The 25,300-nt window shown below is 46.0% G+C and overlaps 1 protein-coding gene across 1 annotated transcript in view; it reads right to left on the reverse strand.

Annotated features, from left to right (window-relative positions):
• The window catches only part of LOC146773066 (C-type lectin domain family 18 member A-like), a 195,976-nt gene extending 171,144 nt beyond the window's left edge, over positions 1 to 24,832 (reverse strand). Inside the window, exon 1 of the mRNA XM_085640090.1 lies at positions 23,995 to 24,832. Coding sequence (XP_085496216.1) covers positions 23,995 to 24,166 — 172 coding nt within the window. The 5' untranslated portion in view covers positions 24,167 to 24,832. The remainder of the gene's footprint in view (positions 1 to 23,994) is intronic.
• Between the last annotated feature and the right edge of the window lie 468 nt (positions 24,833 to 25,300).

The raw sequence follows: 25,300 nt of genomic DNA on the forward strand, positions 1-25,300 counted from the left end.
CAGTATTTTGATGTACATATTCCATGTATGCAGTTTGCCGATGTGCAGCACTCCTACACATGTGCCCACATTTGCAGCATGCTGAAGTATATTCTGCCAAGTGCACTATCACCTGGGAGGGTATCTGTCGCTGAGCTGGTGTGCGTCTAGGAACACCTACTCGCAAAGCTAGGTCTTCAGCTTCGTGCAGAATTCAAGAATCGAGGAGGAGACTCATATCTAGCAGCAGGTAGTTCTATGCTTTAGGAGTGGTGTCTAGAGGGTCTGTGAAAGCAGATACACTTGTTGAGATATGATGGGTCAATGTTATGTAGTGCCTTGAAAGTGTGGGTGAGGAATCTGAATTGTGTTCATTGTGAATGGCGAGCCAGGTGTGCTGTGATTTGTGTGGCACGGGAGGTTGAGAGTGATTCTGGCCTCCAAGTTCTCTATGGTCTGCAGCCTTCTGGTGATTTGTTTGTTGATCCCCGCATATGTTCCGATGGTCCAGCTTGCCTGTGACCAAGGTGTGTGTGATGGTTTGACAGGTGCTGATTGGAAGCAATTTGAAAATATTCCTCAGCATCTTCAGGGTATGGAAGCATGAGGCGGTGGCGCCACTGACTTGGGCGGTCATGTTGAGTTTGCTGTTGATAGTGATCCAGAGGTTCTTGGTGTGGGTGATGGAGTTGGATGTCGGTCCATGCTCTGTTGGTCATCTGTTGGTGATGTGCTCTTCCGGAAGATCTTGAATTTGGTCTTGTCGGTGTTCAGCTTTAGACAGTTGGTCTTCATTCATAGGGCGGTTTTTGTCATGCAGGCATTGACATTGAGATCCCTCCTGGGACCTCGAAAAGACCTATGGTGGTGAAATGACGTCAATGATGTAGGAGGGGGTGTTCATGCTTCATCATCGGGCTCACCCTGGCTCCTAAAGGTCAGGGTGGGCTCGACCATATTCCAGGGAGCACTTGTGGAGATTTTGGGTATGGGGGCGTAACGTTAAAGATAAAATTCCTCTCCCACTTCTAAAGTATCCTTTATTTGTGGAGGGGGGGAGGTTAAAAAAGACTATGGTAGGGTTGGAGGATGTGATGGTCCTATGACCCTAACTGAACACCAACATGTTTGAGCCCTATTGCTGGCTTATATATGGTCCTGGGCTTTCATCAGGGTGGGATGCGAAGAGCTGGAAAAAAACGAAGGTTTTGGCTACTAAAGGGTTATAATGGCCCTTGGTAGTCAGGTGTAGATATGCGTGATGGTAGTTTTATATTTATTGGGCCAACATGTTTCGCTCCCCTCGTGGTCTCAGGCCGAGATCCTTGGCGCTTCATCAGGACCAGAAAAAGAATGTAAGTGAGTGAAAATATAAGGAGGCCCTCCCTCTAAAAGAGCGGTGCAACCTATTGGATCCTAACTTTGGTAATCCAACCTCCTGCATGTCTGGGGCGATCCCCCTAGGTCATGGAGAGAGAGTGAAGTACCTACACTCAGGTTCTGGTGGTTGCCCCAAGAGGCCGCATCTACCCGTTCTCTCGTCTGCCCTTATGTGTATTTTTCTGGTCCTGAAGAAGCGGCAAGGATCTCGGCCTGAGACTATCAGGGGCCATTATAACCCTGTAGTAGCCCCAACCTTCGGGTTTTTTTTACTCTTGACAGAGGAATCCACCTATTAAAATTCACTGTGGCGATATATTACATCCACAGAGCTGCAGTATATAAAGGCACGGCATTCCAATGTTTGCAGTATGTAAATAGCTGCCATTTGTAACTTTGCAGTGTATCAATGTGGGAATGAAGTAAGCACATGCACAACATTCCAAGATATGGACCAAACTGATGTGTGACGATCCCATGTTTGCAGTGTGCTGATACATTACTTTCTCATATTTGCAGTATATCAATGTACATCAGTCCCATGTTTGCAGGAAGCAAATGCCCGACAGTGGAAGTTTGCAGTGTGGGACAGAAGTAAGCAGATGTATAATATCCCCATCTATACATGATTATGGATGCTGTGTATCATGCTCACAATTAAAATATGCTGCTATGCAACATTCATATTAATATGATAAGTAACATTCCAAAACTGACAGAACATTGATGTGCATTACTATCCTGTTCTAAGAGTGTTGATCCGTGACATTCCCAGATTTACATCAAAGTGATGTGTGTACGATCCCATGTTTGCAGTGTGCTGATACATTACTTTCCCACATTTGCAGTGAATCAATGTACGTCATTACCATGTTTGCAGTAGGGACAGTGTTAACTTTGAAGTTTGTTAACGTGGCACAGAAGTAAGCAGACGTACACCCTTCCCATCTATGCACAATGATGGATGCTGTGTAACATGCTTACATTTGCAATATAGTGATGTGCAGCTTCCCCATAAATTAACATGATGAACAACAGTCACATGTTAACAGACATTGATGTGCTTCATTGCTCTGTTTGAAGAGTGCTGATCTGCGACATTCCCGGATTTGCATCAATTTGATGCGTGATAATCTCATGTTTGTATTATGCTAATGTGCGACACTTCCCAACCAAACAGCTGCAAACAGAAGGAAAGTGGTCTTGAGAACAGATCTCCTTCATGTTCCTTCATACAGATGTACTTGCAAATACACTGCAAGCCCTGCATGAAAGTTCCACCTGAAGATTTTTCAGCCAATTACAAGACAATTACATCAAACTGTAAAATATGGGATCCATGTGCCATGTTCACACTGTGTTGAAGACCAACAGAATTATCTACAGAGAAATCAAAGTGCCATGCTCACACCATCTCAAAGAACAGCTGTATTAACAACAGACAAGCCAAAGATGGCACCGCCACCAAACACCCATACAGCTATCCATCTCCGGACACAGCCATAATAGAGAGGAAGAAATGTGAAAATAAATGTCTGAATCTGGAACATCATCCCCATACTTATCTGGCCTGCCCACACCCATCTCTGCTCCAGGAGCTGAAGACACTCTGCTTAGAGGAACACTCCGCCTGATTCTGAACTTGGAAGTCCCCATCATTGTCACCCAGTTAAGACTCACAACTCCTACTCTCTGCCTTGGCTTTGTCTGTGATGTAGAAGGTGACATACATCTCACCTACAACGGCGTGCACTGGTAGGCACCCTTCGTGAAACACTCTCTGAATGCAGTGGGAGGACTGTGTAGGCTTGTCCCATGTCTCCCCCCGGTAATACTCATACAATAGTTTTTTCCTAGTGATGCTAAAACACTACTTTACAAACTCTACATATTGTAATTCATATTTCAAATTACTACTTCCCCGTGGTTGTGACCTTCTATGCGGAGCAGGGGCTTGGGCGCCAGCAACATTGCAAGTCTGGGCACGTGGAACAAGCATAGATTACAACATCCAGTGGCCTTTCACTTTATATATGATGGCCTAACATGTCAGCAATGCCTTGCGAAGAAGAACAAAAATACACTGAAGAAGAACACTAAGGACGGGTGTGCTTATTTACTCTGAAACAAACTGTCCTTTTGGTGCGTTATCAGCCAATCACGATGCAACAGGAGCTCTCCCAGCATTACATTATAATATTGGAAGCAACAATTCAGTTAAGAGGTTTACCAGATTTGCCTTTTCAGAACTCCCCGTCTCTAAATAATGCCAGAAAGTAGTTGTCTGTCAAGAAAGCTACAGAGAACATAAGCCGCAGATGGGAGATAATACCCACCAAGCAAAGAAGTTTTAATCCTAATTATTAACAAATAAAGCACCCCGAGACCCAGGGGTAAACATTAACTTCATTAACTGTTCTTTTACAGAGGAAGCACTTAAATATTAAATACATCAAGAAATAATACTGCTAAGTGAACATTTACTGCCGAGATATATTGTAACGCTCCAAAGCAGCACTACCCGCTGGCAAGTGTTATGCTTAAAAAAGATATTACTAGAATTACGTAAACTTGTTTGTGGAAAATGGGTTAATCCTGCACGATGGAATTACAGTGGTTTATAGACAGTAATTATCAGTAAAGAAACACTTGCACCTAAAAAAGAAATAGGCGATGCAGCTTTTGTAGCATCCTTTCCACAAAGTATGAAAGGTTTACGGTGGGTACATCGACTTAGAATAACTTTTTTGGGGTAAGGGGGGCAACTAGGGGTAAGGAGGCATTATGTGGAAGGGATATAACTAGGCCTGGTCGGAACTTGCAGAGTACCACGTAAACTCCGTTGTGCAGAGTTCCGCAAGCGGCAGAGTGTGTTAGGTTGTGCCCTACGCGCTGCTTTTTAGCGAAGGGTGTTTGTCCTGTGCTGGAAAAATCTGCACGAAGGGCACCATGCGCAGCACAAGAGGGCGCTGCTTCTTTCTGCCGCTCGAGTAGATTTTCTACTTGTGAGGCAAATTCCTGAATGTGAACGGATGGTTTCTCAACGTGAGTGGTCACAACCACTTGCGACCGCCCGCGTTAAGATATCTTGCGGGGAAGTGGTCTAGCATTGTATTGTCCTTACTCGCCAACTTAACGTAGGTGAGCCCGAGCAAGGAAAAAAAAAAATCCGGAACTCCGCGTGCTCTGCGGACGGAGTGCGGAAAACTCCACGAACGGAGCGGAGTTCACCACCCAGGCCTAGATAGAACATAGTAGCTAAGCTGCAGATCTCAGAAGTAAAAGGCCTGGGTGTCCTTTCCAGATCATTAAAACATTTGCTCCTTGGTAAAGCACTTAATGTTCTTGTGGGTCAGATCGCCTTCCAAAGTGCACTTTACAAAAAAAAATGTTTTTCTTTTTCAGAGAGAAAGAAAGGCTGAAAGGAGAAAGAAATGGTCGAGAGAAAGTTAAGCAAGAGGAAACACAGTAGAGGCGGCGGTTCCTCCGCTAAGGCGGAGCAGCGTCACTACACTGCATTGCAGCAGTGAATGAAAGGAAAAATAAAATGATAATAACTTGATGTTATCATCATTTAATTTGTTCCTTCCTGCTGCGGCAGCATGGGGGCAGGGGAGGAGTGGTGGGCACACTGAAGTGCGCATGACGCTTTGGCCAGCCGTCTCAGGCCAACCAAACAGTAATGCTCACTTAGCACGTTCTCCACCCAGGCCGCATTACTGCCTGGGTGGAGAACATGCCCAGGCCACCAGTCCCCGTCTTAGCGCCAAATTACGGTGCTCAGACCAATCACAACACTGCACTGCAGCATTGTGATTGGCTTAGGGAAGCCAATTACAACGCTGCATTGCAGCGTTGTGATTGACTCAGGGGAGCCTGGTTGCTTCCTGGTCAGCCGATGGACGAGAGACAACGTGGGAGACGAGCGGCGAGAAGGTAAGTGTATTTTTCTATTTTTTACACCCCCTCGCCCCACCACCCCAGATCCATGTGGGCCGCTACTGAAAGGGAGAGAGGTAGCAGGTTGCGAGAAGGATGAAACAAGAGGGAGAAAAAATTAGGGCAGAAGTGAAACAATAAAATGATAAGGTAAATGGATGTCCAACAAAATAAAAAGAAGGTAAATTAGTTCCATGTCCTATTTTCCTCGACTCACTTCATTACTAATGATCTCCACCTCACAAGACAGAAAAAGAACAGGAAATGCTTGTTATACTGTCTCTCTCCTTTAGGAACTACCCTATAAGGGTACATTTTATCCCGTAAATCCTCTTGGTTTTTTAGGTCGAGCCTAGCGCAGCGCGCATGCGCTCCACTAGGAGAGGGCCTCTTGGAATCCCTCCAGACATTCAGAAAGCTCATGCGCGTGATTTTCACATCAACTGGCCTTTGCGTGTGGCTTTCCAAAAATGAAAGCAATTGGCCAAAGGCGGGTGCATGTCCCACCTCTTCTTAAAATGTTCACTCCCATGGAGTTTTGCTCTCGGGAGCGAGCAGGCTGGCAGCTGCATTCCTCCTTGGTCACGTGCTTTCGCTTTGCTTTTGCTTGTTATCTGCTAAAGCAATTTATGGCCTTTCCAAATGCTGCCGCCCTTGCTTAAACTAGTATCTTGTTACTAATTGATTTCCACCCTGCTTTTCTTTGAAATGCTTGTTATTGGTCTGCCTTGGAGGGAAGCGATTGTGTTTTGTTTACTTAACTTCATTTGCCGTGTGCTTAAACTTTCCTTACGGGTGCCCCTTGATTACTTTAGGCACGCCGTGTTACATTTTTATTTCACTCTTTCTTGTCTCGTTTTCTTTGGCAGTTATTTAAAAATAAATCAGCAAAGAAATATCAGTTCAGAAAATGAATTGAATACTAATCATAAATTCATGTCTTCTAATAGAGACAGATTTGAACCCCGATCAGTTTAGTTCCTAAGCCGACCACATTGGCAATGCGCTATCTCCACGACCTTATCGAGCTACCAGAAAAGTACAGGAATAAATTTGCCTACTTGCATATTCATATTGTGAGTCCTCACACAGTCCTGTTACATCACTCCATACTTGTTCTGACAGTGCATAACGATGTAAAAACTGCTACAAGTAAAAAGAGGAATAAAGCAACATGAACACTTCAGTATCATAACTTTGCGAAAACACAATAATTGTTCTCAATACTACTGAAGAGGTGTGGTGCAGCGGCCAGGGCTGCTAACTTCGGAACACAGGGGATCACGGATCGATCCCCAGCTTGGCCGGCAGATCAGACCAGCACCACGTGACTCTGGGCAAATAGCCCACTTAATCTTCCCGATGGCCCCCAACGCCTTTGGGTAATTGTTTGCGATTTACAAATACTGGATTTACTGAAACAATTAAAGAAAGGTGTGCGCAATCTTACCAAAAAATACTATGTTCGGTATGAACATAACTTTCAGCGTGACCGATGCAAAGTTTTTAAGGATTCTTGTCTGTTTATATGATCGTCATGACAGCATAAGACAGAACGGGAGACATCTAAAGAACAACACGGGCTGCAGAAATACTATAGAAAGCATTCACCACTCGTAGTTAAAAGGTCGCAAAACCTATGGATTATAAACAACCATTTGCCAATAAAACATAGCGCTTGCATCCGAATAGGACCCCCACTGTTACGTGATAAGCGTGCTCCACATACAGCACGTATTACGCAACGAACCACAAGCATACTTAGGGAACACTGCTTCTATATGGCAATAACCCAAAAGTGAATGATACTAGAATAGACTTAGACGAGTGTGAAAAAAGATATCTCTTCTGAGAATACCTTGGTTATACATATTCGTCTCAGAGTCAATGTTGTAGATAATGACTGGCGCCCACAGAAAATTCAGCTGTTTGCACGATACAGGACTCTGCGATAAACAAAACACATCCAATTACTATTTTGTATGTGTTCTTTTGTCCTCCTTACTGAGCCCCCTATTGCTCTCTTTTGGCCATTTGCCTCTCTGCCCCCACCCCTCCGAATTCCTGTGTGTGCTCTTCCCCGCATTCCTGCAACCCCTTGCACTGCCCGCTTTCCAGATTTTATTTTGGGAGGATATCCTTGGGAGCGAGGAGTGCAGACTGACCAGCTGTGTGTGAGTCTGGTGTGCTGTCTGTGAGCTGTAGAAGGGTGGCTTTCACCTCAAGCTATGTCATTGCAGCTGCATGAATCCCAGGGCTGGGTCAGCACTCAGTAAATAGTATATTGAGATTTTGTTATTAAAGCAACAAACAGTCTGCTGTCACCTGCCTGAGAATCTTCAGCGTTTGCAGTCAAGTCTTCCCAGGCGACATTTAATTACAGAATGAAAATACACGTAGCTGTGAATCCCAACCTTTTGGAGCTGAGATTTGCCAGTTCAAATGTTTCTGGTGGTTAAACACACACCAAGCGTGGAGGGTGGGTGGCCAGCCCAGTCCGCATCCCCCCTCCTTCTTTGACCCTTTAGAGACATGAGGCCAGGCAGGCACTGTGGGCCTGTCATGCTGGTGCAATGGCAGCTGTCCATTAATAGAGGTGCCCCTGCTGGTACCACCTGGGTAGTGTGGGTGGTTGAGCTGCTTGGTCTGCTGTGGTGCCTTAAGAAAACCAACAGAACTCTCCCCCTGATATTCATGGATGAATTGTTGAAAGGACAGGCAGGCTGGTGTCCTTAATCAAGGCACTAGCTCAGCATCGCCCGAGTCAGCCTGCAATATAAAAGCTCTTCTTTCCTGCAGATAGAAAACTCCACCGCTCAGACCTTCCAGCTGTATATTTTGAATTTGTGTGCACGTTTCAATTTTAGTGCACCGCAGGTGGAATGCACTACATAGAAGTCTTTCTATCTTGCGGTGGTCACGGGTGACTTAGTGAAATCGGTTTGTTCCATTAGTATAATCAAAAAGCATTATAGTATCAGTTGGTTAGACTGCTGATAGCATGAAAACTTCCTTAAAAACAGGCAAGCTCAGAACCACCACTGAATGACTTAAAATATATTGAAATGTGTTGGCTAATGCACTAAGATCACAGGGAAAGTAACCCTTAAACTGTTTTCCAACATTAAGTAGACTGATTGTTTGAGGGTTGTGAGAGTGGTGGTATGCGAGTTCTCTCAGTTGTGATAATTCACCACTAACTTTAATGTCTTTAATGGCTAATGTAATATAATGGATAATGGGCTGCATGGGTAGCCACTTACAAGTTCCCAAAGGCGAGACCTATTGCATTGCAAATGCTAGTTTTTTCTGTTTCATGTGAGACAGGACGGAGGATGTTCGGTCCTGCAGGGCTTGGGAAAACAGAACGCTTACCTCATCTCTAGAATTATTTCATGGATCGAGCGCTGAGGTCCTGGGCTGACACACGATGCATATAGAGTTTCTGTAGCTTGGGCCGTGTAGCGGGTATATGTCCTGCCTTCCTGGATGTGTCTCCAGGTTTCAATAGGCTAATTAATGGCACACAAGCACTGGGTTGGAGCTTGGCTTGCTTCCTGGTATGGCTCAACTGGGTCAGTGTTTGCGCATACTTGGTAACATTGGAGGGTCGAGCATGCGTAGTCTTGCTTTTTTGCCTTCCATAAGGAAATGTGGAGATCAGTAAAAATGTAGTGCTCTGCGGGGGAAGCAGTAAGTCTGCATAGAGGATGCCGATTACTGGTGTTCTTGGCTTGTTTTTTTGCGACTGCTTTATGGAAAAGCGTTCTCAGAAGAGGAACCATGTGTATTCCCCCTCTTGATCCGATTCAACTTCCTCTCCTCCTCCCAAGAAGGCTATTAAGGACTGAGAGGATGAAAGACGTAAACAACTTATTAGGGAGACCTTGTTGGAGCTCAATGTTGTCAAGATTCCTAGTAAGTCTGAGCATGAGGAATTGTCTTTTTAGGTTTCTTCTGCATCCAAGGAGGAGCAGGGTCAGACGACTGATGATCAAAATTGCAAATATATCAGAAAGGAGTTGCTTCCTGAACTGTATTCACATGTGAAACAGAACATGGGTCTTCCGATGGATGAGACCCCTGAGCCTTCTTCCTCTTCTGCTGAGACAATTCCAGAGGTCCTTACAAATGGATTTCCCAGTGCATACTGATATTCTGGAGGTCCTGAAGAGGAAATGGAAGGACCCATGATAAGATTATTATGCCCTGCTTCATGTCAAAATTGTACCTTCTGAAAGAGATGCAGATAATACTGCCTGATAACATTCCTATTGACTCCTTTGTGGCCAGTCTTGTGGGGAAAACTTCTCTTACAGGGGATTCAGTGATTCGAGATCAAGCTGAAAAGAAAATAGTGTCAATCTTGAAGAAGGTTTATTCGGGGCCCATCTGGCTTTCAGGGCTGGAATTTAAGGGACATATGTCACGCAGTCCTTGATTTAATATTTTAGGTATTTGTTCAAAGCTGTTTAGGTTTGTGGAAACATGCCATTTTGACTGCAATGTCCATTTAGTTTCCTTCGTAATTCTCCCGTCCTCTGCTGCTCGTCTTTTTCTGCTGGTGCTATTTATTTTAGTTGACTTCCTGACTCAGCTAAAAGCAATGTACGAGCTGAGAGTTTGTTGCTGCCAGAACACCTGGTCTCAGATGTTAACTGTCAATCATTTACTGCACCCATAAGCACTCCTGCTCTCCCTCCCACTTTGCTGACAATGTGGTTTTTCATCTGTCCCTGTTTGCTGAAGACTATTCCTAAAATTTGTTCTTCCTATTTCTGTTCACATGCTTACAATGCACAAACCATGTATACAAGACGTGTGTTCTGTGGCTTCAGGGTACTACCTCCAGGCAGCACTTGAGAGTGCTGTGTGGATGTGGTCCCACTTCAGTACCAATCTCTATTTTGTTGGTCTTTGAACCCGTGGACAAAAGGGTGACCCTGCACCAGTATACCCCCAAAAAGGTACATTTCCACAGGATGGTACTGAATGTTTTGCAATTTTGGAAGGCATCGAGAGACAAACTAAATATATTTCTGACATATCTTTTGATGTTGTCAGAATTACTGCCCTGTCTGCAGGAGCATCTATTGCTGCACAGCGTAATTTGGTCCTCAAATACTGGAAAACGGATTTTGCCCAAAAGGCTTCAGCTTTAAGTTTGCCTTTTGAGCGTACTCACCTGTTTGGGACAGAGCTTGAGGATAAGCTTTGTATGCTATTTAAGGAAAAGAAGCATTCCTCTTCTTTTAAGCAGAGGAAGAAAAGGTATTTTCCACAGAAAGTTAAGAAGGTGATTAGTCACACTTTATAACGTTTGATTGAAGAAGTCTCATTTTCATTAGGCTGCTCACAGGCAGAATCAAGGTTATCAGGGGAAATTTTGGCTGGATGAGGCTCGGCTACCACAAACCATGTGCGAATCGGTTATAATTTCCCTCCTCAAGCCAGAAAAAGACCCGCACCAGATGTCGGCCCTTCGCCCTCCTGCCAGCTGACTACAAAATTTATGGGAAGATCCTAGCAGGCAGATACGCCACAATCCTCCCGAAACTGATCCACCCGGATCAGTGTGGGTTCGTCCCGGGCCGGAATACCTCCTTTAACATCTGGCGCCTCTTCCACGTTCAGGACCAGATCCGGGACCGCTTTCCCCACGCGGCGTACCTGGACCTGGAAAAGGCCTTTGATACTCTTTTATGGCCTTAATCATTTCCAGGTTCTCCATCGGATGGGAGTGTGTCTGAGCCTTCTTGCCTACACTAAGCTCATCTACTCCGCACCGACTTCTAGGGTGAGGCTTGGACCCCTTATATCGCCATCGTTCCTGATACTTAGGAGTACGCGCCAGGGCTGCCCGCTCTCTCCATTGCTCTTCGTCTTGGCGATGGAGCCGTTGGCAGTCCATCTTCATAGAGAAAGTGGAAATTGGGGTATTCCCATTGCAGACACCATCCATGCAGTATCGTTATACGCGGATGATGTGCTCATATATATCCACGATGTTGCGTTTGATATCACCCCCATACTTCGGGTGCTCCAAGAATTTGAGGCAGTGGCGGATCTTAAAGTAAATTGGTCTAAATCAACGGTGTATCCGCTCATTGATGTTCTCCCTCCCTGTCCGGTACGACTGGGCAGCATTGAGGTCTCATGGAAACCTCAAGCGGTGCACTACCTGGGTATCTGCTTATACCACACACCACAGGACCTTTATGAAGGTAACTATCGTAGAGTAATGGCTGGCATCAGGTCATCGGTGCACTTTTGGAAGGATCGCCCTCTCACAGTCATTAGTAAAATCACACTGGCCAAAATGATACTGGTTCCACGATTGCTCTACTATTTTGCTAACCTCCGGGTGATTCCTCCACGATCCCTATTTCGAGAGCTGGACACTCTTATATGGGGCTCAGGTCGCAGGAGAATTGCCCTTGCTAAGCTCCAACTGCCCATAACCCAGGGGGGACAGGGTGCTCCTTCCTTTGAGGCCTACTTCCTGGCCGCCCAGCTTCAGTGGGTCTCGAGATGGACGGCGGGCTGCGCTCTGGGGGAGACGGTCACAGCTTCTGGGCACACTCCATCCGCCACCATAATCCGCATGTTGCTACCGGGGGAGGAGCCCCTGCGGGACCACCCCCTCCAGTTGACGGTGGCGCAAACCTGTCTGGCACGGATTCACTGACTGAATCGCGAAGCGCCCATGTACTCTCCTGTTTTGCCGCATGTGGGGTTCGCCAAAGGCACATTATACTGAGCGGATGCTCCGCGACTGGATGGCGCACAAGGTCACGGAGGTAGGCACTCTTTACTTGAACGGACAACTGCAGTTATTTGCAGAGCTGGCAGCGGATATGGGGATTCCCAGGGGGCAATTTTTCTTACATCGACAACTACTGGAAGAAAGCCGTAGAATGTGGCATGCGAAAGACACTGAGCACCCCACACACCCAGTGATACCCACAATACTACAGATGGGCCCGGGGCGACATCTGGTCACCTGGATTTACAAAGCGGTGCGGGCTCTAAAGCCAATCACCCTCACACCCTTCAGGAGAAATGGGAAGCTGAATTCCAGAGGCCATTGCATGACAAGGAGTGGGACCTTGCATTAGAATTCCCCCTAAAAGTGTCTCGCAATTATCGTTTTAAAAGCATACAGCTACACATACTACACCGCGCCTATCTGATGCCAGGGAAGCTTCAACTGTATTACCCAGACACGCCCTTTACATGCTCCAGATGTCCAATGCCCGCCGCAACCTTTCTCCACATGTTCTGGGAGTGCCCAACGCTTCGCGCTTATTGGGCCAGTGTCCACGCCACTGTTCAAATGGTCACGGGGCTCACTGACATTCATACATGGGAGGCCAGCGCGTTAGGCATCCACAAAAGCCATAAGTCACTAAAAGTAGAGACGCATTTCGCGTCCCTCGCGTTGCTTCTGGCCAAACGGTGAATAGCAATGCACTGGAGGGCACCGGGAGGACCTCCGATAGCGGCCTGGCGGGGGCGGTCAGCAAGTGGGGTGCCGCAGAAGAGGAGGTGCTTCGCTCTGAAGAGCTTACGGGTATCCGCAAGCATCCCATATCCATGTCATGGGCTATCCTATTACACTCCTTTAAACAGGAAAAGTCGGAACAGCCGCTGTACCAGAGCGCTCGCGCCCCTGCGGCGAATGCGCACGCCGTGGTTTTCCACTGCAATCTCCCAGCAGATCAGGCACCTGATGGGCCCAAGGTGGCAGCCAGATGACATAGACATTATAGTACTCCTAGCCAGGTGCCCTTGCCTGCCCCCTCTCAGCACCACGCAACCAGCTTCTTACTTCAGATGTCTTAATCCGATGGCTCATAATAAGTGATTCCAACATAGTCACAGTGTACCCCAGTTCTAACTCCCAGTTTAGTAGAGTTCAGATAGTTATTCTCAAACATAGATGCAAGTCACCTGCTGGGCTAGCATTGAGAGCCTACGCCCGGCTTCAGTACAGGCCACAGACTATCTATCATGGACACATGCTCTACACCAATGTACCTTCCCACACCAGTGATGTTGCCTCATAAAAGATTGGATGGGTTAAATGATATGTCCAGGCTATAATACACGTCATGATGTACCAGTAGCATGATGCTTCTTTATGAGATTACCGTTTTGAATATACTGTATTATACAATGAAATGCTAATAAAAACGATTTACAAAAAAAAAAAAAAAAATCAGGGAAAATTTAGACCATGGACTAAGCCTGAGAAGAAGTCTAAATTCCCCAAGAAACAGTGCTCCTGACTATCACGGGATGGTCAAGCCATAGTGGCAGGAGGCAGAATTCTGCATTTCAAGAAGGCTCGGGTTCAATCTACTTCAGACTGTTGGGTGCTTCAGATTGTCAGGGTCAGTTACAAGATCAAGTTTGTTTCGCTCCCTGAGGGCTCATGAGTGAGACTAAGTTCATGGCCGGCAAGGAATTGGCCATCCAACAGGGAACAGATGACCTACTACTAATGGAGGCGATTTCGGAGATTCCCAGAGCATCTCAGGGTCTGGGGTTCTACACGATCATTTTCTTGGTCAAAAAATTTGACAGGAAGTTTTCAGATGGTTCTGGATCTCAAACATTTGAAAAAGTTTGTCCAGACTCTTTCTTCCAAGATGGAGACCCCACACAGGATAATTCCTTTGGTGTGCAGAGGACTCTTTATGTTCACCCTGGATCTACAGGATGCTTACTTCCATGTGCGGATTTATCTTCCTCATATGAAGTTTCTGCACATCTGTTTTAAAGATCACCACTTTCAGTTCAATGTGCTTCCGTTTGGTCTGAAAACGGCTCCTCTGCTTTTCAGCAAGGTGGTGGCCTCGCTAGTTACCCCTCTGCATCTTTAAGGGATTCCTCTTTATCCCTATCTGGAGATTGGCTTCTTCATGCCACCTTGGAACAGCAGCTCCTCAGGGAGTTGGCTGTAGTATTGCATCAGGTTCAGTCTCATGGGTTCTTTACGAATTGGGAGAATGCAAGCTCAAGCATACACGGGACATGACCTTCATAGGAGCAATATTTCGGACAGATCTGAATAGGGGGTTCCTTCCTGAGGTCAGAGCTTTAAATTTGAAGGAACTGGCTTTAGAAGCTGTGCTGCGTCAATCTTGTTCCATCAGGCAGTGGATGAAGCTTCAGGGGCATATGCTGGCAACAGTTTTTACAGTTCCTTGGGCCAGGCTGCACCTTCTTCCCCTTCGGAGTCATCTACATGCTTATTGGAATCCGAAATCAGAGGAGTTCAAGAGCATAGTCCTAGTCAACAATCAATCAGAGAGAACTCAACTTGTGGCTTCTTCTGGAGTCCTTACCCAAGAGGGAGAAACTTCAACCGGTCCCTCTGAGGGTCCTAACGACAGATGCAAGTTCTTTTGGATGGGGAGCAACTCTGAACTCGTTCACCACTCAGGCATGGTGGATACTTCAGGACAGCAGGCGATCTTCCAACTGGAAAGAGCTCACTGCTTTTCTGAGGGCAGTGATGCATTTGTAAGAGACTCTCGGGGTCACCACTTATTGGTCACAACAGCAACATGTTGGCAGCGGCCCATGTAAACAATAAGGGGTGGTGGCAACAATCTTTGAATTTGTTTGCGCTGCAATTACTGCTCTGGGTGGAACGTCATATTGTTTTTCTCTTGCAGCAGTCCATATAAGGGGTCAGGACAATGTGGTGACGGATATCCTGAGCCGCATGTTTCCGTTGTCACAGGAGATGTCTCTGCCAGTCCCTATTTTTCATAAAGTGTCCAGGAGGTTTGAGGTCCCATTCCTGGACCTTTTTGCCTCTCAGATCAATGCTCAGCTCCTGTGGTTTTGATCCAGGGCCCTGCAGAAGGGTGCTTGGGGTGAATGCCCTCACAATTCAATGGCCAAATCAACTTCGGTATGCACTTCCCCCGAACCCTCTGATTTCCAAACTTCTGGCCAGGATTCAGGGGGAGGACAGGGCGATGGTGGTAGTGGTTCCTTTCTGGCCTAGAAGATCATGGCTCCCCGTTCTCAGGTCCCTAATGATTCAGGACCTGTGGTTACTGTCTCTTCTTTCATCTCCTGTGAGATTTTCGAACATAGATCTCTCACCAGCACCTTCAGTTGTCAGTTTGGAAGTGGAAAGGAGGGGTTGGCAACACAAGCGTTTAGCTACCCATTTGGCCCTGTCAGTTCAGAATTTCTGTCATCCTTCCATGTTGAAGTATCATTGGAGGCACTGGACACATTTTCAGAAGTGCTGCCTGATGTTTTTCAGTTCCTTTGGGAGGGTTATGAGAATCGGTTATCAGTTTCCACTTTGGATGCTCAATGGTCAGCTGTGAAGGCCTTGAGATCAATGAGAGAATCTTAAGGACTCGGATGATTTGTTTAGAGGAGTTTTCTCTTTCCTGTCTGGTGATGAAGCCTTTGTATCCTCTGTGGTTGTTACCATGTGTTTTGAAAGCTCTGGCTGCTTTTTCCTGCTGAGCCTCAGAAGCAAGCTGAATTTAGGTTTGTGATCTTGAAGGTTGTATTTTTAGTGTCAGTCACCTTGGCCAGAAGAATTCAGGAGATTGCAGCTTTTATTGCTAGAGAGCCTTTTCTCAGTTTTATTTTGAGGATGGAGCTATTCTTAGACCAGATTTCTCGTTTCCTATTTGTAAAAAATTGAAACATTCCAGAAAGAGGAGCAGAAAAGCACAAGAGAGCCTGGAGTGAAATAGTGAGGGAGCAGCAGAGAGTGAGAAAGGTGGTGTTTGACTAAGGACAGAGAGGGGGAAAGGATAAGAGATGAGCTAGAAATATGAGTCAGCTGTAAGAATGGAGGTTAAAATAAGTGGAGAGGGGGTGGAATCACAGGGATGCAACCACAGGGTGGAAAAGAAAGCTTTCTAGAGAGGTAGCCATGGAAAATGATGATAGAAAGGGAAGATGGATGAGAAGGAGGTGAGAGAAGGAGAAGGTGATGAGAGAAAGGAGCGAACCATGGCCATCTTGAAAGAAATAAAAACACAGAGTCTGCGATCTGGGGGTGTACGGCCTTTTTCTTATTTATGGAGGTAGAGGCATGCGTAGAATGGAGTCCAGCAAATCACATAATACCATATAAACGTTGTGAACCTAGCTCTCCCTTCTGACTGAAACACGCATATTTACCTTCCAGGAACTCTTTTTAAAAAATCGCTTCACCGATAATTAGAAAGATGAAGTACGCGCCACGAAGCCCCTCCAAATCCAGTCAACCAAAAATAAAAAATAAAGTGCTTGGATACGCCAGGGTGCTGTGTAAATGGAATGCTTTGACAGCTCGGCGTTGCGCCGGCAGTGGAATGTTTGAAAACCCTCCCACGGAGCATCAAACAAAGCGGCTATCGCTCATGCCCCCCAATCCTTATTGTGTGCTGATGCGTGCGAGGACTTTGCACATTCTGCTCCGCGAGCGCAGCACCACATCAGAGGCGCGAGCCTGTGGAGCGCGCTCACTCCGGTGCAAGTCATCTGTGGATAGCAGTCCTTTTATGGCTGAGAGACCTGTACTGAAGAGACCTCACTGCGTCACGTGCTGCCTCACGGAACACCGACTTAAAGTCAAATAAGCAAACAGTTAAATACATGCTATCCCCAGCTACTCTCTTCTCTGGGCTATTATTATTATTGATAATAATTAATGATAATTACCATTTTATTTGTAGCCGTGGTAGCATCATTTTTATTTTTAATGGCTCAATTATTTTTAAAAAAATAAGCTCAGTTCAGGGAGATCATAATAAAGAAGGCTTATCTGCAAAGGTATATAGTTCAATTACTGGAGAAATGATTACTTGTTCTTTGTTTTTTGATTTCTATAGACATTTGTGGCTAGTATTAGTCATCGCAAGGCAATGAGAAGTGACTACTGCATTTTTTAGGGGGTGGGTTTAGGTGTAGGTTGTACCATGTCAGGGAGACTCACCTCGCCCAGCCCTGTATCCGTTTTATTTTACTTTCACTTTGATTCTTGGAGTTTTCCTTTGGACTGCAAGCACGCGAATGTATTGACAAACAAGATGAGATGAGTCCCTCACACCCAACACTGGCCAGGGTGGTCGCTCTGACACTGGTAATCATGAGGAGAACCCCTTCAGATCAGTGAGACTTGGGATAACTCCGCAGCTTGGTCTGGCAAAGCCGGACCAGAACCTCTGCTGAGCTCATGGCTTCAAGGTTCATCCCAGGCTATTCCATTGCAGAATATCGTGTCTGTAGGCATTTGAGAGGTATGTGAATACTTCTCCAGGAGACATTACAATCTTTCAAGGGAATCCCCTTCAACTAAAAAGCCATTGAAAACTATATCTATATATCACATACCTGTGTTCTGATAACAATTCCCAGGCGCCTCCACCCCAAGGACACTTTTTAAGGTCTTGGCTAGACAGCGAGATGTGTTGTGCTCGATCTGTGGGCTTACAAGTTGCCCATCTCCTATCATAGATAAACTTCAGCGCTGATCTCATTTTGTTTAATGCCATTTGTCATGGCATGCCGGCGTCATGCCCTCTGCTTGCACTGGGCCCCCCCATAGCGCATAGACTAAGTATATGTCTCCTTACATTGCTCCGAGTTTGTGGAGCTATTTTTTTCTTTCCTCTTGTGTTTTCAGGCCGTCTCCCTTGTACACATACACACATACATAAACGAATGCATTTCTTTAAAAGTTGTTAAAACATGAACAGGAAGTGTTTATTATGTTTTTTTAACAATCCGATGGTATTGGAGTGCTCGATACGTCGTTCGTCTAGCCATAGTGCGAACACAAGTCAATGGTATTGGAGCGCTTTAAGTGCTCACCAGTTACATTACACAATTAAATACTAATTCATGGAGGGCCAGAGGTGGGCCAGTTGAAGTTGTAAACACTTTCAGATATTTAGGGATTTTATTTGATAATAGTGTTTCATTTAAGAATCATTTTAAAGATCTAAGGGCAAAAACTGCTACCTTAATTCATGCTTTTATATGCCTGTATAAATCATTGAATTGCCAATCATATGATCAAGTCCTCAAAGTCATGAGAGCAAAGTTCCAGCCATCTATTACTTACTGCTCGCGTATCACCAGGGGGAAAGAAACAAACCTATTGGATCTTTTAGTAATTAAGGCTTATAAAGCAACTTTTGGGATCCCCAGGTCAGTGGGTCAAGCTGAAATAAGATTGGAGTTTGGTCTCCAAAGACAGTGTTGGTGTCGCAAGAGGCATTTTTGAAATGCATGTACTCAATGTTTTAATCTGATCCTGCCTCCTTAGCGAACAACTGCTGGCTTGAAATAACAATCTGTTTATATGACTACCTGGAGATCCTATATTTTAACTTGTTTAGAAGAAATTGGATTACAGATTAGGCTTAACGACCAGTTACATTACACATTGACACATTGATTGTTGTCACTGATCTGGCTTCAATTAAGGTTTTCTTCCCATCGTTTCTTGCCCATCTCCCTATCCCCTCCTGCTTCCCTGCTTGACCTGTCCCACCACTACCTCCCTCGTCATTGCTGCTTTTTTATTTTTTTGCACGATTTAATGGTATCGGAGGGCTTGTTCAGTCGTCTATCTTGCAATAGCGCTAACACCAGCTGATGGTATTGGAGCGTTTTCAGTGTTCACCAGTTACATTATGCAGCGACACATTCATTGTCATAGGCAGGGGGTAGCGTAAGTGATTTGCCCAGAATCACAAACTGTTCAGCCAACCCCAAGATTCGAACCTTGTTCCCCATTTCACCTGTCAGCAGCTCTGGCTGTTATGCCACATCCTTGCTTCACTTCCAAGCTCCTCAACTGTTTCTCGCTATCACTTCCACTTTGTTCAGCAAGACCCCGGCAACACCGAACAACAACTGGCAGAGCCTAGAAACATGCACTGCTCTTACTCCACTTGATTGCTTTCTCTACTATAGGATTAGAGCCAGATTTTAACAAATTTCAGAGTGGCTGAAAGACACTGAAAAACACTATGATCCAGACCAACAGAGGCCACGTCATAGCGCTTTTTGTGTTAAGAGGGGGGGTAGGACAATAAAGTCAGCATGGGGGTACGAAGAGACTCTGCGTTGGCTCAACATTCTGTGATTCTTGGGCTTTCAGTAACTTCCAGCCATGCTGAACAGCAGATATGCTGCTAGACAACATGGCTAAAAGACATTGACAAGACTAATGGCTCGGGCAGTGCTGAGATCTGTTGGCTTTGCCAACGCTTGTTTATCTTTATTTCATAACAAACCTGTAATATCACACTAAATCAATTAATTAGCAACAACAATGATGATAACGACCAGTAGAATTACATTTTTAGAGACAGAAGCAATCTGTAAAATGCATTGACTAGTTCCTACCGTACATACAACTCTGAAGCCCCATCTATCAGCGCCATGTCCAGCGAACTGTACATATTTTGGGCAGGAGCATCACATTTCCATTTTGGGTATGGAACCTGCCTCACCCAGGCCAAAGCCCAACAATTGGAGAGACCTGCAGGGGCAAATCAACAATATCTTGCAACGTGTGTAGGATCCGCGTCCAATACCTAAATATGCCTAGGAAGTCCACACCAGGTGAATAATGAACCCCGCAGCCTCCTTCCCACAGCCTTCACAGCGTGAGGAGTCCCTCAGGGTCCACTTATACATCGACAGCGAGGTGCGGTAAATCCTGTGTAGAAATCTGAAATGGATCAGGCGCAACTTGCTACTTGGGAGCAGTTCTCCAGTCTGAGAGCAGCAGTACTCCCAGATTTCTTCAGAGAGGGGGGAGCTCAGTTCTACATTCCACCCAGTGTGAGCTGGGATAGCAAGCTGTGGGGGCGCATTATGATAATATAGGGATGTTATAAGTTGTTTGGACGAGGTGATGTTAACATTCCCTCTAGTGGGCCAAAACTTTCCGGTTCGTCTGGAGAACACTCTGAAATTTGTTTTAATCTGGCTCTAATCCTATAGTAGAGATAGCAATCAAGCGTAGTCAGATCAGTGCATGTTTCTAGGCATTCCAGTGTAATGATTTTGCCCCCTCATACAGGTCTCTTCAGGTGTTTAGGTTTAATCTAAGTAATTGTGAAATTTCTCTGTGTTCAGTCAACAAGGGGAATAGTGGATGCTGCGGTAAAGGCACTTGGGTAGTACAGAAAAAGTTCCATTTGGTTGTGTTTCTAAGCTTCTCCCATGCCACGGTTGTAGTATGGATGGAATTTACTTCTTCCTGTGCACGCCGCGTAGGGGCCATAGGGGATGGGGAAGGAGGGATGAGATCGCCTGTGTTTTTTTCAACTGCTAGGTGTGCCACGTAACGTCGCAGCTTTAGCCAATAGTAGGCAAAATGGGCTTGTGCGCATAGATAACACAGCTCCATGTTGGAAAAGGTGAATCCTCCTCAACTATATGTAAACATTAGGATTTCAAGCGATCCTGGTTTTTTTTATTTGCCCAGACTAACCTGGTAAGTGTTGAGGTGAGAAATTGAAAAATTATTTGGTGAGTATAATAGATATATTTATGAAGTAGTATTATAGTTCGGAGAGGATTACAATTTTTATTAGGCCCATTCTGCCAGCCATGAACAGCAGCAGTTTCTGCCACCTATCTATCTTGTCTACAAGATCAGTGATCGCACAGCCACTGTTTATCCAGATTATTTTCTCTTTGTCCCGGCTCGACCGCACCCCCAAGTATTTAATTGGTCCTGTGTTCCACTCCAAAGGGAAGATCTAATTCTACCTGGACGTCAGGGTGAAGATGGCTGATTTATCCCAGTTGAAAGTGAGCCTTGAGACGCCACCAAATCGTGTGAATTCACTTAGTATGAAGTTAAGGCTATCTCCAGGCGATCTAATCAACTCCACGGACTGAATTAATGCCACCCGGACACCAATCCCTCAGGTTCGAACCTTCTGGTAACAAAGTCTAGAACCCCGAGAACACAATGCTTTGATCAATGATGAAAACCCCACGACTCATGCCAAGGTGACCTGGAAAAATTGAGTTACCCTCATCTCCCCGACCACAGCTCGATTTGTTTTGGCACACAAGTGCATCACATCTACACCAAGCATGCATTCAAGGCCCACCACTTAGAGCACCCAGCTAAAATAAACGAGGAGCTCTACATTCATGCAACGCAATTATTTCTTGAAACCCATCTACTTTAATCAGTGCATTTCCATCACACAGACATGCAAGCAAGCCATTGTATCTCATAACCACAGAGGCAGTCACTGGGTGCTAAGCGATTAAAGGTCAATTCGTTCAGGGGCAAGAAGATCATGTTTCTAACAGGAGATCACACGCTATGGCGATGGGAAGAAAATCTTTAAACCAGGGATTTACTCAGTCAATATTCATGGCATTAACCTCCAGACATGAAAAGGTTCTGAGAACTGACACAAACGCTCACAATAATGGCCAAAGCGATTTGGTGTTAATCAATGTAATGAACCGCAATCAGCCCTGACACTAGCGGGTGGGAAAAAGGAAGGGGGAAGTGCAGCCATGCATGCAACCCTTTCATCTCCCATATTTCTTCTGGTGAAGTGACCACATGACTTCATGTCACTAAGAGCACCATTTGCTAGTCCTGGACTATTCTTTCACAAACCATTGTTTGTAGTCTGGGACTTACGACCAATTGTTGAAGTGTGCCAAGACTACAACTCCCAGAAAGCATGTGGTTGTTGGATCACAGCTCAAGACAGAAGGTAGGTATCACTGCCAACAGGCCGGTGCCTCTGCAAAGGTGACATGCTTATAGTGAAATTCTAAATCCACGAAAGGAACCAACCGTGGTCACATCAAGCTGCACAGCCAAACATCATTTGAATCAAATTCATATATATTCATTTGTATTTTTCTCCTTTTTTCAACTTTCCTTTTCATCCATTAATCCTAACTGTTCTTTTCAATTCATTTTACTCAATCTTTGTTTTCCATCGATATTCAAAATTAGATATAGTGAAATTCTAACACACAAGACTATATTGGATGTAATTGTCTCCAATAATCTCTTAGAGACCTGTCCTGAAACATCAGTTCATAAAGAAAGAATTCGCCCAACCCAGCATTGCTGAACTTCCTTTCCAGGGAAATGTTTTACTTTCTGTGCAGCTGCACCTGGGAACAGATTTAGAATCTGCATGTACTAAAACTACACTGGGAAATGTGCCCAAGTGCCTACAATGAAGTCGACCTAATTTGCTTATTGCAAACATCTCCAGCTCTCTACTGCAGTGGCACAAAATAAACTATTGTATTTTACTTATTAGCTTATATGGGGCGCTCAAGCAACCAAGAGAAGCTACAGAGCGCTGGAGAGGTGGGCGAGAGAGACGTACACGTTTGGAGGGAGAGGTAACTGTGCACTTGGTTGCAGAAAGACTATGATACTGGTTTTGGGAGGGAAATGAAGGTGACAGGGTTCCAGGCAGAACTACATACCGGGACAGGTGTGAATTAAAGTATTCCCATTGGCATGTTATGGGCAGGCCGCTGCACAGAGCCACATGTATATTACTGTAGACAAGGTGACTGTAAACAAAGAGTGTTTTAAATTGAAGCAGATGAGCAAACCGACATACTACAAGAGCCGAGCACACCCAGCCCACAATGTCACTTTCATTATGAGGTAAGATAAACAGCCCATTCGTCACACATACCCATCCATGATTGATTACTACTTTTATGACCTTTTTTTATAATTGTGTTTTCTTTTGTTTGCAGGTTAAAATCATTATTCTTTTATAAGGAGAAAAATATATTCTCCTTCAAAGGGTCGATAGAATGTATTATAGACAAGGCGAGGCCTAATTTGTTTTTAAGACACCATGCCCGGTTATAGGTTCTTTCCCTGCTGTGATGTCGGAGCACTTGATTGCTGGATTTTAAAAACGATGCTTTAATGTATGTGCACAGGACCCACGTATAACAACAGTATCGCATATGAGCAGACAGAATAGGAGACTGGGTAGCACTTTTTTGTGTAGAGCTTCATACCCCACCCACTGCCAGGGCCGGAGCGCATTATCAAATCGGCAGCACATATGAACATGGCAAGAGCTTGGTTAAAAGGGTATTTATTGTACTTGCTAGGAGCCCTACTAGGAAGAGTGAGTGAGTGGCCCGAGTAGTGTTTTTTATCATATGTCGGGCCGCAGCTCAGTGCAATGGGGGAAAGGTGAGTGGAAGAGCACACACAGTTTACACTAGTCGTTGCTATGAGGTACTCTCCACTTTGAGTTTTGGGTGACTACCGAGCCCTTTAGGCCGCTTCAAACTGACGCCGGCTCACACAAGCTTGTTTTTACATTACATTATGGTACTTGAAATTATGGGGTTAAGACGACAGAAAGGAAACTGCAAAATAATGCGAGGGAGAACGCAGGTCAGAGGCACGGCCAAACTGACAGGTCTACAGCAGTGTCACAGGAGGAGGCTAGGGAAATATCTACTACAGAGTCTAGTGACCCCTGGGTGGCTATCCGTGTGCACAAGGTGATCTAAAAGCTAGCTGCGCCAGCTCAATCAATCATCACAGTGCACGCATGCTTACTATCAGCATGCGCGGTCACATGATCACGGGGACCGCCGCGGGACTTTGCACCTGTTGTGCGCGCTGGGAGGCTGCATAGCATAGAGCTGAAATGGGTGACTTACCTCTGTACAGGAGTGAGGAGCCCAGAGCTTTCTCGGGCTGCGGAGCTTCCCGTTGGCCGGAGCAGAGCGCGCTGAACATTAGGGCCAGGACCAGGAGTAGGGGCCGCGGAGTCGGCACTGGAAGGAAGGGCCGCGGAGTCGGCACTGGAAGGAAGGGCCGCGGAGCCGCCATCTTCAAGGGCCGAGGAGGAGCCGCCGCGGTGCTCCTCGGGTCCAGGAGGAGTCGCTGCGGAGCTCGTACGTGGGCGTCCGAGCCGGGCTTCTAAAGCTTCCCTCTCGCCAAGCCTCCGCCCGTGACTGTCTCCTAAGGCCCAAGCCCAGGCATGGCTCAGATGGGCGGATTAGACAAAAGATGGGCGCTCCCCGAGCACCAGCCCTGTCAAAACTGCTTCCCAACCAACTGACCAGTCGAGCACAAAGGACGAGGGCCCACAGTCTGCCAAGGGGCGGGAGAAGGTGGGGGACAGGCACATATTTCCGGCGGAATCCCTAAAATGCCCCCCCTCGCTGCCATCCGCAGGGAACAGCGCAGCCCTTGGTTTCTGGGAATGAAGACAATGGTAAATGGCGGGGTGCCTTTCAGCCCGGCTGGCGGCGGCCCCTTGCAGAATTCCAGAGGGACGGAACTGGGGCGAATTAATCACTCTCTGGAGCCTAAACCTGCCACTCAGACCAACAACCTGCTGCCGTCCCTTCCACATCCTATTTACTTCAACACAGTGTGTGCCTGATCCCTCCCTCGCAAATTTAGCCTTGAACCACCCCTGGCTATAGTTTGGAGGACAATAAAGGAGCGAAAGGAATTGTGCGCCCTCCAGCCATGCCACCACCCCGCTGTATGTTTCCAGCCTGTGACCCATGCGATGCTGACAGCCTGTTTACTGCCTTGATGTCGGGAGTAGGGGTGCCCTGGCCCATGAATTCCCCAGGCCTTTGATAGAGCCCAAGTAATGAGATACCCTGGCACGGTGCCACGCGAGTGAAACACAAATAGACCTAATACTGTGCACACCCTGTCTGGAGAAAGGGCATGGGATCGGCCTTTGAACGTCTGTATGAAAGGAGGTGGATGGCAGATAAAAGCAGTGCTTTGTGAGACTCTGTGTTTGCTGTGTATTGCCACTTGTTGGGCCCAATGTTTGCTGGACTATCCTGACGAATGGAGACGCCAGTCCAGATCAAAAATGCTGCTCCGTCCTATACCACTGGACCGGGGCTTCAGGCGCAGGATGTGCCATAAAAGTATAAACCGCGGAGGAAGACGTGGTTTTCTCATTATATGCTTGTCATTCTGCACGCTAAGTAG

Source organism: Triturus cristatus, chromosome 12 (assembly GCF_964204655.1).
Source record: "Triturus cristatus chromosome 12, aTriCri1.1, whole genome shotgun sequence".
In the NCBI taxonomy this organism is placed as follows: Eukaryota; Metazoa; Chordata; class Amphibia; order Caudata; family Salamandridae; genus Triturus; species Triturus cristatus.